This window comes from Cnephaeus nilssonii (assembly GCF_951640355.1).
Source record: "Cnephaeus nilssonii genome assembly, chromosome: 7".
NCBI lineage: Eukaryota > Metazoa > Chordata > Mammalia > Chiroptera > Vespertilionidae > Cnephaeus > Cnephaeus nilssonii.
In genome coordinates this window covers 90119084-90131855 of record NC_137078.1, presented here as the reverse complement: position 1 = coordinate 90131855, position 12772 = coordinate 90119084, and the positions used below count along the sequence as shown (strand labels likewise).

At 60.5% G+C, this 12772-nt stretch overlaps 1 protein-coding gene across 1 annotated transcript in view; it reads left to right on the top strand.

The window, feature by feature from the left end:
• The first annotated feature begins 1568 nt into the window (after positions 1-1568).
• The window catches only part of EPHA8 (EPH receptor A8), a 33668-nt gene continuing 22464 nt past the window's right edge, over positions 1569-12772 (top strand). The window contains exons 1-2 of the mRNA XM_079776711.1: positions 1569-1752; positions 6878-6942. Coding sequence (XP_079632837.1) covers positions 1659-1752; positions 6878-6942 — 159 coding nt within the window. The 5' untranslated portion in view covers positions 1569-1658. The remainder of the gene's footprint in view (positions 1753-6877; positions 6943-12772) is intronic.

The window sequence follows — 12772 nt, the reverse complement described above, 5'->3', positions numbered from 1 at the left end:
GGTCTGGTCCAGCCTGCTCCCTGTGTCCCCCACCCTTCACAGCCTCCTGGAACAGCCTCCGCCCACAGCCGGCTTCAATGCCCCCCCCCGGTAACAGGCGGCTTCCTACCTCGTTGAGACCGTGGATCTGAGCTGTGGGGAAAGGGCTCCTACTTGGAGGTGTCTTTTCCCTCTGTGACAAAGACGCACGGGAGAGAGTGGCGTTGGAGCCCGGGGATCTGGGTCTGAGCACCTCTCTAGCATGTAACCAGCCGTGGGATCTAAGGCCAAGGATGGCCTTTTTGCACTTCCGTTTCCTTAGCTGCACCTGCCCGCAGGGCCGTGCGATGCTGAAAGTAGAGCAAGTTTACAAAGCTCCTAACGCAGGGCCTGGCGCGTGGCACACACTCCCCGGAGAGCCTTTATCATCCTTTAACCTCCAGCCACGCGTCCAACTCTTCCCCGGCGAGCGCAGGAGCTGGGAGTGCGGTCACAGGTAACAGTCTGTGCCCCTTAGAAGTCAGAGGCAGCGTCAGAACGTGTCCCCAGGGGGCACCCCCACTTGAGGGCCAGCCCCTGGGAGCTGCGGACCTCTTATCCGCTTCCAGACAACTTGGCCCACCAGATGCTCATGGGATTTGGGGGGGGGGGGTTGACACCTGGAGGAATCCCCAAGGCCCTGCCCTCCCCTTCTTCCCCCCCCCCCCTCCCCAGCTTTTCCAGGATAAGAGGCCACTCCTGGGAATGGAAGTGGAGGTGGGGGAAGGCAAGGGAGGAAAAGCCGGGAGTGGTAATCCCCACCGTCCGAGAGCAGCTGCCATCGCCAGCCTCCTGGCTGCGTGCCTGGCGTGGGCGGCGCACTTTACTTGCGTCCTTGCATGTAAATCTCACAACAGCCCTGGGACTCGGATACTACTGTCCTTGTTTTACAGACACAGAGGTTGAGGCTCAGAGAGGTTAAGACACTTGCCCAAGGCTGCACAGTCAGGATGTAATCACTTCTCTGTCTGGTCCAGAGCTGGAGCTCCAGACCGCTGCCCTCTCAACCGAGGGTGCCCCCTTCATGCCCAGTCGTGGGAGTTTTCACCTAACGGTGCTTTCTGAGGTGGCCTCTAAGCGGGTGTCTGAGCCTCTATTAGTGACCGTGTGCATCCGAGTGGGTCACTGTGCGAGGTCCCCCGTGTAGGCGAGTGAGGCTGAGCCGTGTGTGAGAGAGTGAGGGGTGAGTGTGCAGGGGGATGCGTCGCCCTGTGTGCACCGGGGACTCCTCCCGGTGGGTCTGTGCCTCCTGGTGTCGCGGGGGCGTCCTGACCGCGGCACCGGGCGCGGCGGCCCTGAGGCCACGTGCGGACACGGGGCGCGGGGAGCGCGCTACCCCCGGGGGTGCAGGCGGGCGAGTGCGGGCGTGCGCACGTGCAGCGGGGGTGTCGCGGGCCGCTGTCCGCCGCCCGGCTCCGGCCCGCCCCCTCGCCTCGGTGCTGATTGGCTTGGCGCCGTGACGGGCCGGCCCCCGTCCGGGGCGGCGGCGGCGGGCGCGGGTGCCCGCGTGTGCGCTGTGAGCCGCGTGTGCGCCGGGGTGTGCGCCCGGCTGCCGGGCGTGCGGGAGAGCCGGGGAGCGCGCCGCCGCGCGGGCCGCCGCGGCCGAGCCGAGGGTGAGCGGCGCCCCCGCCCTCCCGGCCATGGCCTCCGCCCGGGGACGCCTGCCCCCCGCGCTCTGGGTCGTCACGGCCGCGGCGGCGGCAGCCACCTGCGTGTCCGCGGCGCGCGGCGAAGGTGAGCGGCGGCGGCGGCGGGGCGGGGGCGGCCGGGGGACGGGGGCGCGGCGCCCGCTGATCGAGGCTCAACTTCCTTTTCCTCGACCCTGAGCGCCACCGGGGCTGGGACCCTGGGCTTGGGGACGGGAACCCTGGGCTTGGGGGACAGGGATTGCCTGCGGGAGAGACCCCAGGGTCCAGGACTAGTGGGATGGAGAAGGGGACGGGACCCGGAGGCTTGAGGCTGAGGGGCAGAGGCAGCGGGGGCTGGGGGACAGCGCTGTGGGATTCGGAGCTGGGGACAGAGAACTGAGGACCAGACACTGGGGACGGGGGACAGGATGGGGGACAGGAGATGGGAGGAGAGGTATAGAGGAGAGAGGGGACAGAGAGGGCAGGGACGGGCGGGGACAGAGGGGCACAGACGCAGGATGAGGTTCAGAGGCTGGAGGGAAAGGGGCAGGGATGGCACTGAGAGGGGGGAACAGGAACTGAGGACCAGAGAGAGCAGGACAGGTTTGGGGGAAGCCAGAACCGAGGGGCAGGGATGAGAGTCTGGGAGGTGGTGGGCTGGAGGGCGGGGGGGGGGGAGCAGGGGCTGCAGCCGGGAGGAATGGGGGGGGGGTGGGAGGCAGCCTTGGTGGGCAGGAAGGGGTGGCCTTGGGAGGAAGAGCCAGTGAGGGGAGAGCTGAGGGGCTGGCGGAGGAACTGAGGCAAGCGAGGCCCGGAGGTCAGGGTCTTGTCCAGGGACAGGGCTGGGGCAGCCGGGTCACTCAGGGGACATGGGAGAGAGGCTGGAGCAGGGGTTGTGAACTCAACAGTCAGGACCAAAAGGGTTCGGTAGGTGACCTGCCGGTGATGGGAGGGGACAAGGAACGCTGGGAGGGGGCATCCGTCAGGGTCCCCGAACCAAGGCACCAAGGCAGGGCCTCACACCTGGCACACGCAGGGTGCTGCCTGAGTTCTGCTCCCAGCCCCGGCCCCCGCCCTAGACCGCTCCTGCCGCCCAGAGGAAGCGGCCTAGTGCTCCGTGCAGGATCCCAGGACTGACGCCCTGGGTCTCACCCCGGAGCATGAACTTCAGACTCAAGGGAGCGCCAGTCAGTGTTTCTCATCCACACACACACACACACACACACACGAACAGCTCACAGAGATGCAGCCGTCCCCTCAAGCACACACGCACACATGGAGACAGCAGGATTCACACGCATAGACCCAGGCCCCTAGAGACCCCCGTGCGTGACAGCCCCCCTCCGCCCACTGTCATGCACAGAAATGCAGGCAGTACATGCGTGCACACACATGTATGTACAGATGCATGCACTTGAAAATATGCACATTGGTGGGCAGACACCACATCTAAGGAGGCCTTCAAACTTGCATTCGTGCCATGGAAATGCGTGTGCACAGAATAAATGCACAGACACCGGTAAACTCATGGTTTCCAATGGAACGGGTCATGCGAGCAGGGACCATAGCAGGGGGGCTAAGGTGAAATGGCAAGAGGGACGGCCTGGCTGGGGTGGGCACAGGTCCCTGAGACACCAGGGGTCAGGAGGGGCGGGCAGTGACTCCGCTCTGTGGCCTGAGAAGCAATCTCCCCAGGGTTGAGTACAGGGACGGGGGCGGTTGCTTTACCCAGTGGGATTCTGAGGGGACCGACATCAAGGCTCTGGGCATTGGGTGGTGCACCCTCAATCCCTTAATTCAGCTCTCTCCTGGGGTGGAGCCACCACCCTCTGGAATTGCAGCAGCAAACACCAGAGTCCCCTAGGGAGGGGACTTTGGGGGAGCATAGACATTGGCCTGAGAGAGAGGACGGGTCTGTGTCCGCGGAGAGACAACAGTTGGGGCAGAGGCAAGATCTATAAAGAGAGGCAGGTGGGGAGCTCGGCAGGGCGGAGGGACGCGCTGTCCACACCTGTCTGGTCAATGCAGCAGGCACCCACAGCCGGGCCTGGGCTCCCCTTGCAGGTCAGAAGCCATGGGTGGAGACCTAGGGGATGTTCCGCGTGGGACAGCCAGGAGTCCCTTCCAGCTCAGCCGGCGCAGAGCCGGGCAGCCAGGGAGACGGGTGGAACTTGAGGAGGGGGCTCTGTTCCCCGCTGGGGTCCCAAAGGTGGCAGTGCCCCAGGCTGGTCAAGTGCCCCTATATCCGGTCCCTCCTCCGGCTGGGGGAGGCCCTGAAATCCCCCCTCCCTCTGCCCCCCACAGTCAGCCCGGCCAGGCTCGCAGGCCTTCATTACCCTTTTGGGGATTACCCACCACTCTGGGTGATCTCGGAGGCATTCGCGTCCTGGCTGACATCCCCTGGCCACCCCGAATCCTCCAGCCTCACCATCATGCGCTGTGTCCTCGGGGAATGTAAATCAATTTAAGTATTAGTCTCAGCGAAATGGAATGGGGGAAGGTGACGGTGCTGGAGAAAAAGGGAATCGCATAATGCCTCCACAGTCGAACAGGAGAGGCTACGGGATTGTCTGTTCTTCTCAGCACAGGAGGGGGACCCATCTGATCCCCCAGAACCGCCGGGCAGGTAGGCCCAGAAGGGATGTCTATGGAACTCTGGCAGACGAGGAAATTGAGGCACGGAGGAGTTGGGCGACTTGCTTCATTAAAGGCCCTGAGACCATCTAGCCCAACCCTTACATTTGCAAGTGGGGAGACAGGCCCAGAGAGGGGGGAATTGACATCACAGATGTCACAGGGTTCAGCAGTGCAGGAGGCAGCCCTGGTGACCAGAAGGGAGTGCATCTCCGTGGGGACCCCGGCCAGGCCAGGCGGGCCTGATGCTGGGATCCTCTCCAGCCCCGATGAAAACGGCCGTGGGCCAGAGCTGCCCGTGAAAGACACTCAGTGCCCGCTGCCCCCACCAGAGGGGACATGAGGTAGGGCAGAGGGGGACAGAGGGAGAAGAGGAGAGGGGAGGGGCCGAGAAGGATCTGGAAAGAATTAGAACAAGCAGCCCTGGAATCCTATAGCTCTTCCTGAATCCGATAGAATCGACATTTGACTTATCTTTGGATTATCTGAGCCCCCCTGGCTGGCTGGTCCAGAATCTGCTGCAAATGTGGGGGGCTCCCCAGGGGAACGGAGGGCTGGAAAGCGGGGGTCTGCAGGCAGCTGCCCTCGAGTCAGGGTATTCCGGGGGGAAGAGTCCAGGAAGGGGACATTCAGTCAGGTATCCGCTGCGCAGGGGCAGGCGGAGCTGCATGGAGAAGGGGTGGGGGTGTCCACAGGTCTCTTTCCTCCCCTCTCCCCAAACCAGGCCCTGCTGGTCTGGGGGAAACTGCAGTGCGGCCCCCTCTCCCTCCCTCCAGGCAGCAGGAGAGAGCTGCCTGACCCAGTTTTCTTCCCATTGCCTGAGAGGGAGGGAGGGAGGCGGGAAGGCTGCTCTGCCTGAGCCCCTGGCGCGTGGGGCCGGGGCCGGGGAGGGGAGATCCATCCCCTGATCCTACCTGGCCTCTGGGGACCCCTCCCTGGTTCTGTAAGCCCTCGCTCTAGCCAGCCTGCTCCTATCAACTCCCCAATTGCGTGGGGAGGGTGAAAGGAGAAAGAAAATCAGCAAATAAGAGCATCCTCGCTCCAACATCTCCTGAGGACACTTGTCTCCATCTTTGAGGGGCAGGCATCGAGCTATCCAAAGCTCAGGCTTCTGCCTTCCAGCCGGCAGAGTTGCAGGAGGGCCTGCTTTAACCCTCTGAGAGCTGCTCAAGCCTGCCCATCGGGTTAGTTGGAAACCCATGATTGCTGGCTGGGTGAGGGGGTACATGAACAGAGAGTGAAATGGAAAGCCCCGGGGAGCCAAAAACTCTCTCGGACACCTATCACCAGATACAGCAAAGGATGCAGGGGCCCAGAGAGGTGAAGGGACTTACCCAAGGACACACAGCAGTTAGAGACAGAACTGGGATTCAAGCCCTGATGTCTTTATCGCGGAAAAGGGAGTGGGTGGGTTTGAGGTACGAAGAGAGAGGCAGGACTTAGGGACAGGGAGCTGGCACTGACTCCAGGCTTTCCAGGTGACCCTCACCCACCCTTTGATATTATTATCCCCATTTTACAGATGGGGAAACTGAGGTTCAGAGGACCTCCTGCTATAAGTAGATGTATTGAGATATGAGCCCAGAGGGGTTTGGCTCCGATCGTGGGCTCGTTTCCCTACTGTGAGGGTCTGGCTTAAAGTAGACTTGCTTTCTGGCCGGAGCTCCTGCCCCACCACCTGGAGCCAGGCTGCCAGGGCTGGGGGCCTTGTCTGTGGCTGCCACAGCAGGTGCTCTGAATGCCGACCCTGCTGGCTACACCTGTGGTGCCCTGGGCACGTTCCTGAACTTCCCTGAGGCTCGGTGTTTTCATCTATAAAATGGACATAAGAAAGGCCACCTCTCAGGGTGGTTGTGTGCGTCACAGATGAGGCATCTCAAGCTCTCCTTGCAGAGCTCAGCACACAGTAGGTGCTCACCGAGAGGCAGCTCTACTGCCCTAAGTCCCTCTGCGTCAGGTGTGCAGAGGACCTACTGGGCGCGGGGCATCTCCCGGGAGACACTGGTGATTATAAAGCTGGGCCAGTCCTCTGGGGGAGGTATGGCCTCGCAGCATGAACCTTGGTGGTAACTGTGAATGCCATTATGCCCCATGCGTAGGTGAGGGTCACGTCATCTTCACAAACCCCTGTGCGACAGGAACCACTGTCGCCCCATTTTACAGAGGAGGAAGCGGAGGCTCAGGGAGGGGAGGGGACTTGCTCAGGACACAGCTTCTAAGTGCCGGAGCCGGGGTCATGACCCAGGCCTCCAGCCTCCTGAGCCCGTCTCAGCCATCCCACCGGCCCACCATGCGGGGCAGCTGGCTCTCGGGGCAGCGTGTATTCTGGGAGTTCAGGAGATCGTGTTCTGGCCGAAGTGGTAGAGGAAGGCTTCAGGGAAGAGAGAGAACTTGAACTGTGCCTCGGTGGACTGGGCAAGCCAGAGAGGACACAGAGCTATGGAGCTGGCGCGAGACTGACCAGCAAGGCCCTGTGTGGACGCACACAGACATCGGTAGGCGCAGGGCCTGGCGCGTGGCCGGGTCGGGTGGCCCCTGTGGCGCTAGGGAAGGCGGCCCCAGGGGTCTGATGTGCTCCGTCTCCTGTTGTTTTGCAGTGAACTTGCTGGACACATCAACCATCCACGGGGACTGGGGCTGGCTCACGTATCCGGCTCACGGGGTAAGTGATGGACGGTGGGGCCAGCCTCATCCCTCTGTGAGCAGAGGGAGGCTGTGACTCACAGAATCTAATCAGATAGATCAATACGAAGCAGAGGCCCAGAGAGGGGAGGGCACTTACACAAGGACACACAGCAACGAGAGACAGAGCTGCTGATTTCGTAACAGTTTCGTGCACACACAGCCTTGGGGATAGAGACCACCCCTGGTGCTGGGCACCGGGTGCTTCAGGTCTGAGGCCCCAGATGTGGGATCCTCATGCCTGCGTCCTGGGTCTACAGACTCACGATGTGCCACAGCTGGGCCCAGGGTAGCCTAAGACATGTCATTGTCGAGGCACAGGGCCAGGAAGGGCCCTATCCAGGGCTTTCACGGCTTCAGGATTGGTCCCCTCCCTCACAGCCGCCCTGCCCTCCCCAGGGGCTGCCAGGAAACCTGGATGCTCTGCTTGCTTCTCTTTTCCATCAGCACCACCTGGCTGGCATTGCCAGCCCCAGGCCTATGTGGCTCAGCCCATCAGCTCCCTTGGGGTCACTGCTCATGGGAGACACCCCTCCCACTCTCCTGGGGCGTGGTCATGGTAACTCCAGGGACAAGGCTGCACTGCCCGGTCCCTCCACTTCTTTTATCCAAGTCCCAGGAGGCGGGGCAGGAAAGCCAAAGCAAGCCATGAGCCTGGTGGGGTCCTGGCTCTGCCATCGACAAGCTGGGGCCCTGGGTCACCGCCTCACCCCCCTGGGTGCACGTGACGACACATGATCGTAGACTGTGCCTGTTACCGACGAGCCTTCCCTGAATGTATTGTCACCATCACTGTTATTAGTATACGAGAGGTCCAGTGCATGACATTCGTACACTGGTAGGGGCCCCCAGCAGCTGCTGGCTGCCGGCTGGGGTCTCCCTCCCTTCCCCCCGCCTGGTCAAATTCCCGGACGAACACCCAGTCGAGGGGACAATTTGCATATTATGCTTTTATTATATAGGATATTATGGTTGTATCTCACATAAATTTCCTCCTACAAATGTGCTCAGAAACACACACACACACACACACACACACACATGCACGCACACATGCACGCACGCACGCACATCCCTGCTTTAGATGTGAGCACGTCATGTACCACAACTCTTTCGTGAACACTGGCTTCCATGGCTCTAGGGACAGAGGGATAATCGTGTTCATAACAGTAACGATGATAATGACACCAGGAGTTCACATTTATGAAGGGGGCATTTCTTTACTTTGAGGTAGGGTTTTCATCCTGGCCGTTTGTGGCCTGTGGCCTGTGGCTGAGGTCGGAACTCCCCTTCTCTCCTGGGTCCCAGGGAGCAGTGAGCTGAGTCCGCTTCCTGTCATCAGCCCTTGGGCACCAGGCTTCAGGAGCCCAAGAGGCAGTAGGAACCCCTTCTGTGGCTGAGCAGGCCAGGCCTGCCTGAGACCAAGGCCGGGTTCTTGGGGTGACCCTTTACCTCCCTGGGCCTCCGTCTCTCCCTGGGCAGTGCCCTCTGTGTGCCCAGTTGGCTGTCTCCCAGGGGGGAGGAGGGTGAACAAGGATCTTGGCTCTGCCGGGGGCCAGGGGCTTGGCCCATGAGGAGGGGACTGCCTGGCTGTTGTCTGGGTCAGCATTTCCCCTGACGCCCCGCAGCTAAGGGGGAGTGGGCCTGGCAGCAGCTTGGCTCTGGGTGTCTCTGTCCCCCTCAGATCTTAGGACTTGGTTTTGAGGGTAACGAGGAGTGGGAAGGACTTTAAGCAGGCGAGGAACAGGACCTGGCGTGTGTTTCCCACTCGCGCTGTAATTCTTTTGTTTGCAGGGTGCTGTAAAGTATGGCTCAGAGTCATCTCATTTCATTTGGGACAAATAATAACTTATATTCAGTAGCTCTCAACAATCTATAGACGTTCTCTCTCTTAATCCCCACCACCAATCCTGCAAGCAGGGACAGCCACCCCCTTTTACAGATGCGGACGCTGAGGCTCAGAGCACTGGGAGATCATTGCTCATCATCGGACAGGTTCCAAGTGATGGGCTGGAACTCATATCTCAGCCTGGAGCCCGAGTTGAGTCCCTTCTGCCCTCTTTGTGAGGTTGGGAGGCAGCCCTGCATTGTCCCCCGAGTTACAGACCACCTCCTGTCTCTATGGGGCTTGCCCAGGGAGAGAACAGGCCAGGTGAGACCCCTGGTCCCCAGCCTCGAGGCCTTGAACCCGTGCTGGACTCCCAGGTGAACCTCGCAGCCGCTGACATCCAGGGGGTCTAGGGAGGAGCTGGGTCTTGGGTTTAACATGCCTTCCAGGTGAGTGAGTGCCCAGCTGGGTGGGGACCCTTTGGAGATGGTCCTTGAGGCTCCTTCCACCCCCTGGCCCTGCAGCCTGTTAGACACCCTGGTGCAGGGTCACCCAGGACTGTCTCCAGCAGCAGCAGAGTTATCAGATTGTCAGGCAGACGGCTCAGCCTGAAGGCCGAGGTGCTGGGTCCCGATGAGCCGGTGCTCTGCCGCCTCCAATCAGCGTGACTCGGGCAAATCCTTTACCTCCCCCAACCTCCACGCTTATAACGGGGGCACGATAACACAGGCTGGTGGAGTGGTCATCTATGAGAGGATGCATGGAAAGGACAGTTTACCGGTAAGAAACCAGGAGCTCTGAGAGGTTAAGCATCTCCGCTAAGCTCAGGGCGGGGGTGGGGGGCCGGGGGGGGGCAGTCTGGCCCCAGAACCCATGCTTTCCGCCAGGCTGCGCACTGGGCGAGCTTCACCTCTGGTAAGAACAGCTGCCTCCGAGGAGGGCGCACATTCCTTTCCATTGTCCCACTGGACCCTCCCCGTCCCCCAGAGTGGGTGGAATGGGCAGGCTGTGGCTACCCCATTCTACATATGGAGAGCCCGAGGCTCAGAGAGGGATGTGATGTACCCAGGGCTGCACAGCTGGCTCACTGCCTTCCGCTCGGGGAATGAGACCGAGTTCCAGAGCAATGGTGGGGGTGGGGGGAGGAGGGTGCCAGGGCTAGAGAGGCAGCTGGGGTGGGAGTGGCACCCAGCCCGGGATGGGGTGCCCCAGGTGGAGAGCAGGACGGATTCCACCTTTTTGCCAGCCTCCAGGACTTCCTGCCACTCTGGGCACCGGCGGCAGCCCTGGGGCTGGCAGGGCCAGGTCAGGCGGCTGGCACCGGTGGGGCAGCTGGAACGGACCTGAATGGAGCTGATTAATTTATCCCGGTCCCTGGCAGGCAACAGACAAGGAGCAGCTGGTTGGCTCTTCGGTGCTTTGTTAATTGTGACAGTGACTTTAACCCCAGATGTGACTGACACAGCACTGCCTAGAGACCCCAGCTGAGGTGTGGGGTGCAGGGCAGGGGTCCTCTTGGGGTGGGGGTACAGGAAGCATGATCTCTTTCAGGCGAGGCTGGCACATGCTGGGCTTCTCCCCCAGTGGTCCCTGGGGGGCAGGCGCAGGTGGGTGGGGAAGATGCTCAGCAGCGTGTCGGCCCCATTCCTCGGTGCCTCTCTGCCAGACCCGAGCTCTCCGTCCGAAGAGGCCTCGGTGAGGTGGGCTTGTCTGAGCCCCGTTTTACAGATGTGGGTGCTGCGGGTCCAGACCACACGCTGGCCAAGATGCGGTGGAACAGGGGGGCTGAGTCAGCCAGGAAGGACTTGGGGTGCCCGTGGTCCTCGTTCTGCCTCTTGTGGGGCAGCTCAGAACCCCACGGCTTCTCAGGGCACCACGAGGAGGGGTGGTGGTGGCTTTTACCTTTTGTCCCCCTTTTCTTCTGACTCTATTTCTTTCTTATTTTTTTTTTCTGTTACAGTTGACGTTCAGTATTGTTTTATATTGGTTTCAGGTGTACAGCACAGTGGTTAGACACTTATACAATCGTACCCGCCCCCCAAGTCCAGAACCCAGCTGGCGCCACACAGTTATCGCAGTATTATTGACTGTGTTCCCTGTGCTGTACCCTGCACCCCCAGGACTATTGTGTGACTGCCAGTTGGACGTCTTGCTCCCTTCACCCGTTTCACCAGCCCCCCACGTCCCTTCCACCTGCCAACCCACAGCCCGCTCCCTGTATCTATGAGTCTGTTTCTGTTTTATTTGTTCGTTTATATTGTTCTCTGGATTCTGCATATCGGTGAAATTGCATGGTACCCCTCCTTCCCTGTCTGATTTACCCCTCCGAGACCCCTGCTTAAGTAACAGGAGCTCTAGTTCAAGGGCAGTTGCACATACAGTCCCAAGAGAGACGATGAAGACACTGATCTCGGGTGGAGCTAGGACAGGGACCCAGAGCTTGGCCCCTCCATCTGCCCTCGGCCCCCAGCCCCTCCTCAGAGCCCTCAGGAGTCCACTGAACTCAGCCCACCCGTGACTGCTCCTCACTAACCGGCTTTCTGCAGCTGAGGAAACGGGCCCAGAGAGGAGCAGCGACTTGCCCAAGGTCACACAGCAGGTCAACGCGGCATCTTCGATGTGACTCTTCTGTGTCCAAACTGGGCTGTTTGGTGCTCGCTGAACACGGCTTACACGTCCAGCCTCACTGGGCTCTCCCCTCCCGTCCCTGCAAGAGGTTCCTGCTTCAGCCCCACAGCAAGTTTTGCCCCCCGCCCCCTCGATGCCCACCCCCTTTGGCATGTCACCCTCCACCAGCTTGTCTGTAAGTGGACTGTGAGGCACTGGAGGGCAGGGAGTATTTCAGGTATATTTCTTAAATTGTGGTAAAATACACATACCACCAAATTTCCCACCTTTTATCTTAACCACCTTTAGGTGGGCAGTCCAGTGGCACTGAGTCCATTCACGTTGTGGTGTGGCCACCACCACCATCGGCTCCAGAACTTTTTCATCTTCCCAGATTGAAACTTCTGTGCCCATTCAACGATGACTCCCCTCCCCAGCCCCTGGCACCCCCGTTCCGCTTCCCGTCTCTCTGAGTCTGACCGGTCCGAGTGCCTCGTGCACTAGTAAGTGGAGCCATGCCGCAGTTGTCCTTTTGTCCGGGTTTATCCCCGTCTGCGATGTCCCGGGGGTCCCCATGTTGCAGCCTCTGTCACGTGTCACCCCCTTGCAGGCGGAATACTGCCCCAGTGTGTGGAGAGGTCACATTCTGTGTCCATTCATCCGCCGACGGACGCATGATTCCCCCTCTGGCCGCCGTGAATACGGGTGTGCGGATCCCTGAGTCCCTGCCTTTGTTTCTTCAGCGTGTGCGCACCCAGAAGTGGAATTGCCGGACCCCGTGGTGGTTCTGTGTTTAATTTCCTGAGGAACCACCATACTGTTTCGCACGGTGCCTGTACCTTTTACGTTCCCACCGGCAGCACGCCAGGGCTCCCGTTTCTCCTCATCCTCACCAAAACTCGTTGTGGTTTTATTTCTTTCTGTTGTTTTGATAATAGCTGGTGGGTGCAACGTGGAACCGCATTGTGCTTTTGAGTCACACTTCCCGACGGGTTAGTGATGTTGCGTATGTTTCCTCGTGCTACTTAGCCGTCTGTATATCTTCTTCAGAGGAATGTCTGCTCAGGGCCGTTGCCCCTTTTTGAATTGGGCTGCTTGTATTTTTGTTATTGAGGCGTAGGAGTTCTTTGCACGTTCTGGATACTAATTCCTTGTCAGAGACACGATTTGCAGATGTTTTCTCCGCTGGGAGCGTGGGGTGTGTTTCTGGCCCAGCGATGCCTGGCCAGCACCCGGCACAGCAGCAGTCACACTCCACTGTCCCGCCTCCTGGCACCTGTGGGCGGACCCAGGCCAGCCCGGGAGCCCCCAGCCCTGCGTGGGGGGCGGAGGGACCATCACGAGCAGCAGGGCCAAGTCCACCCATCAGTCTGAA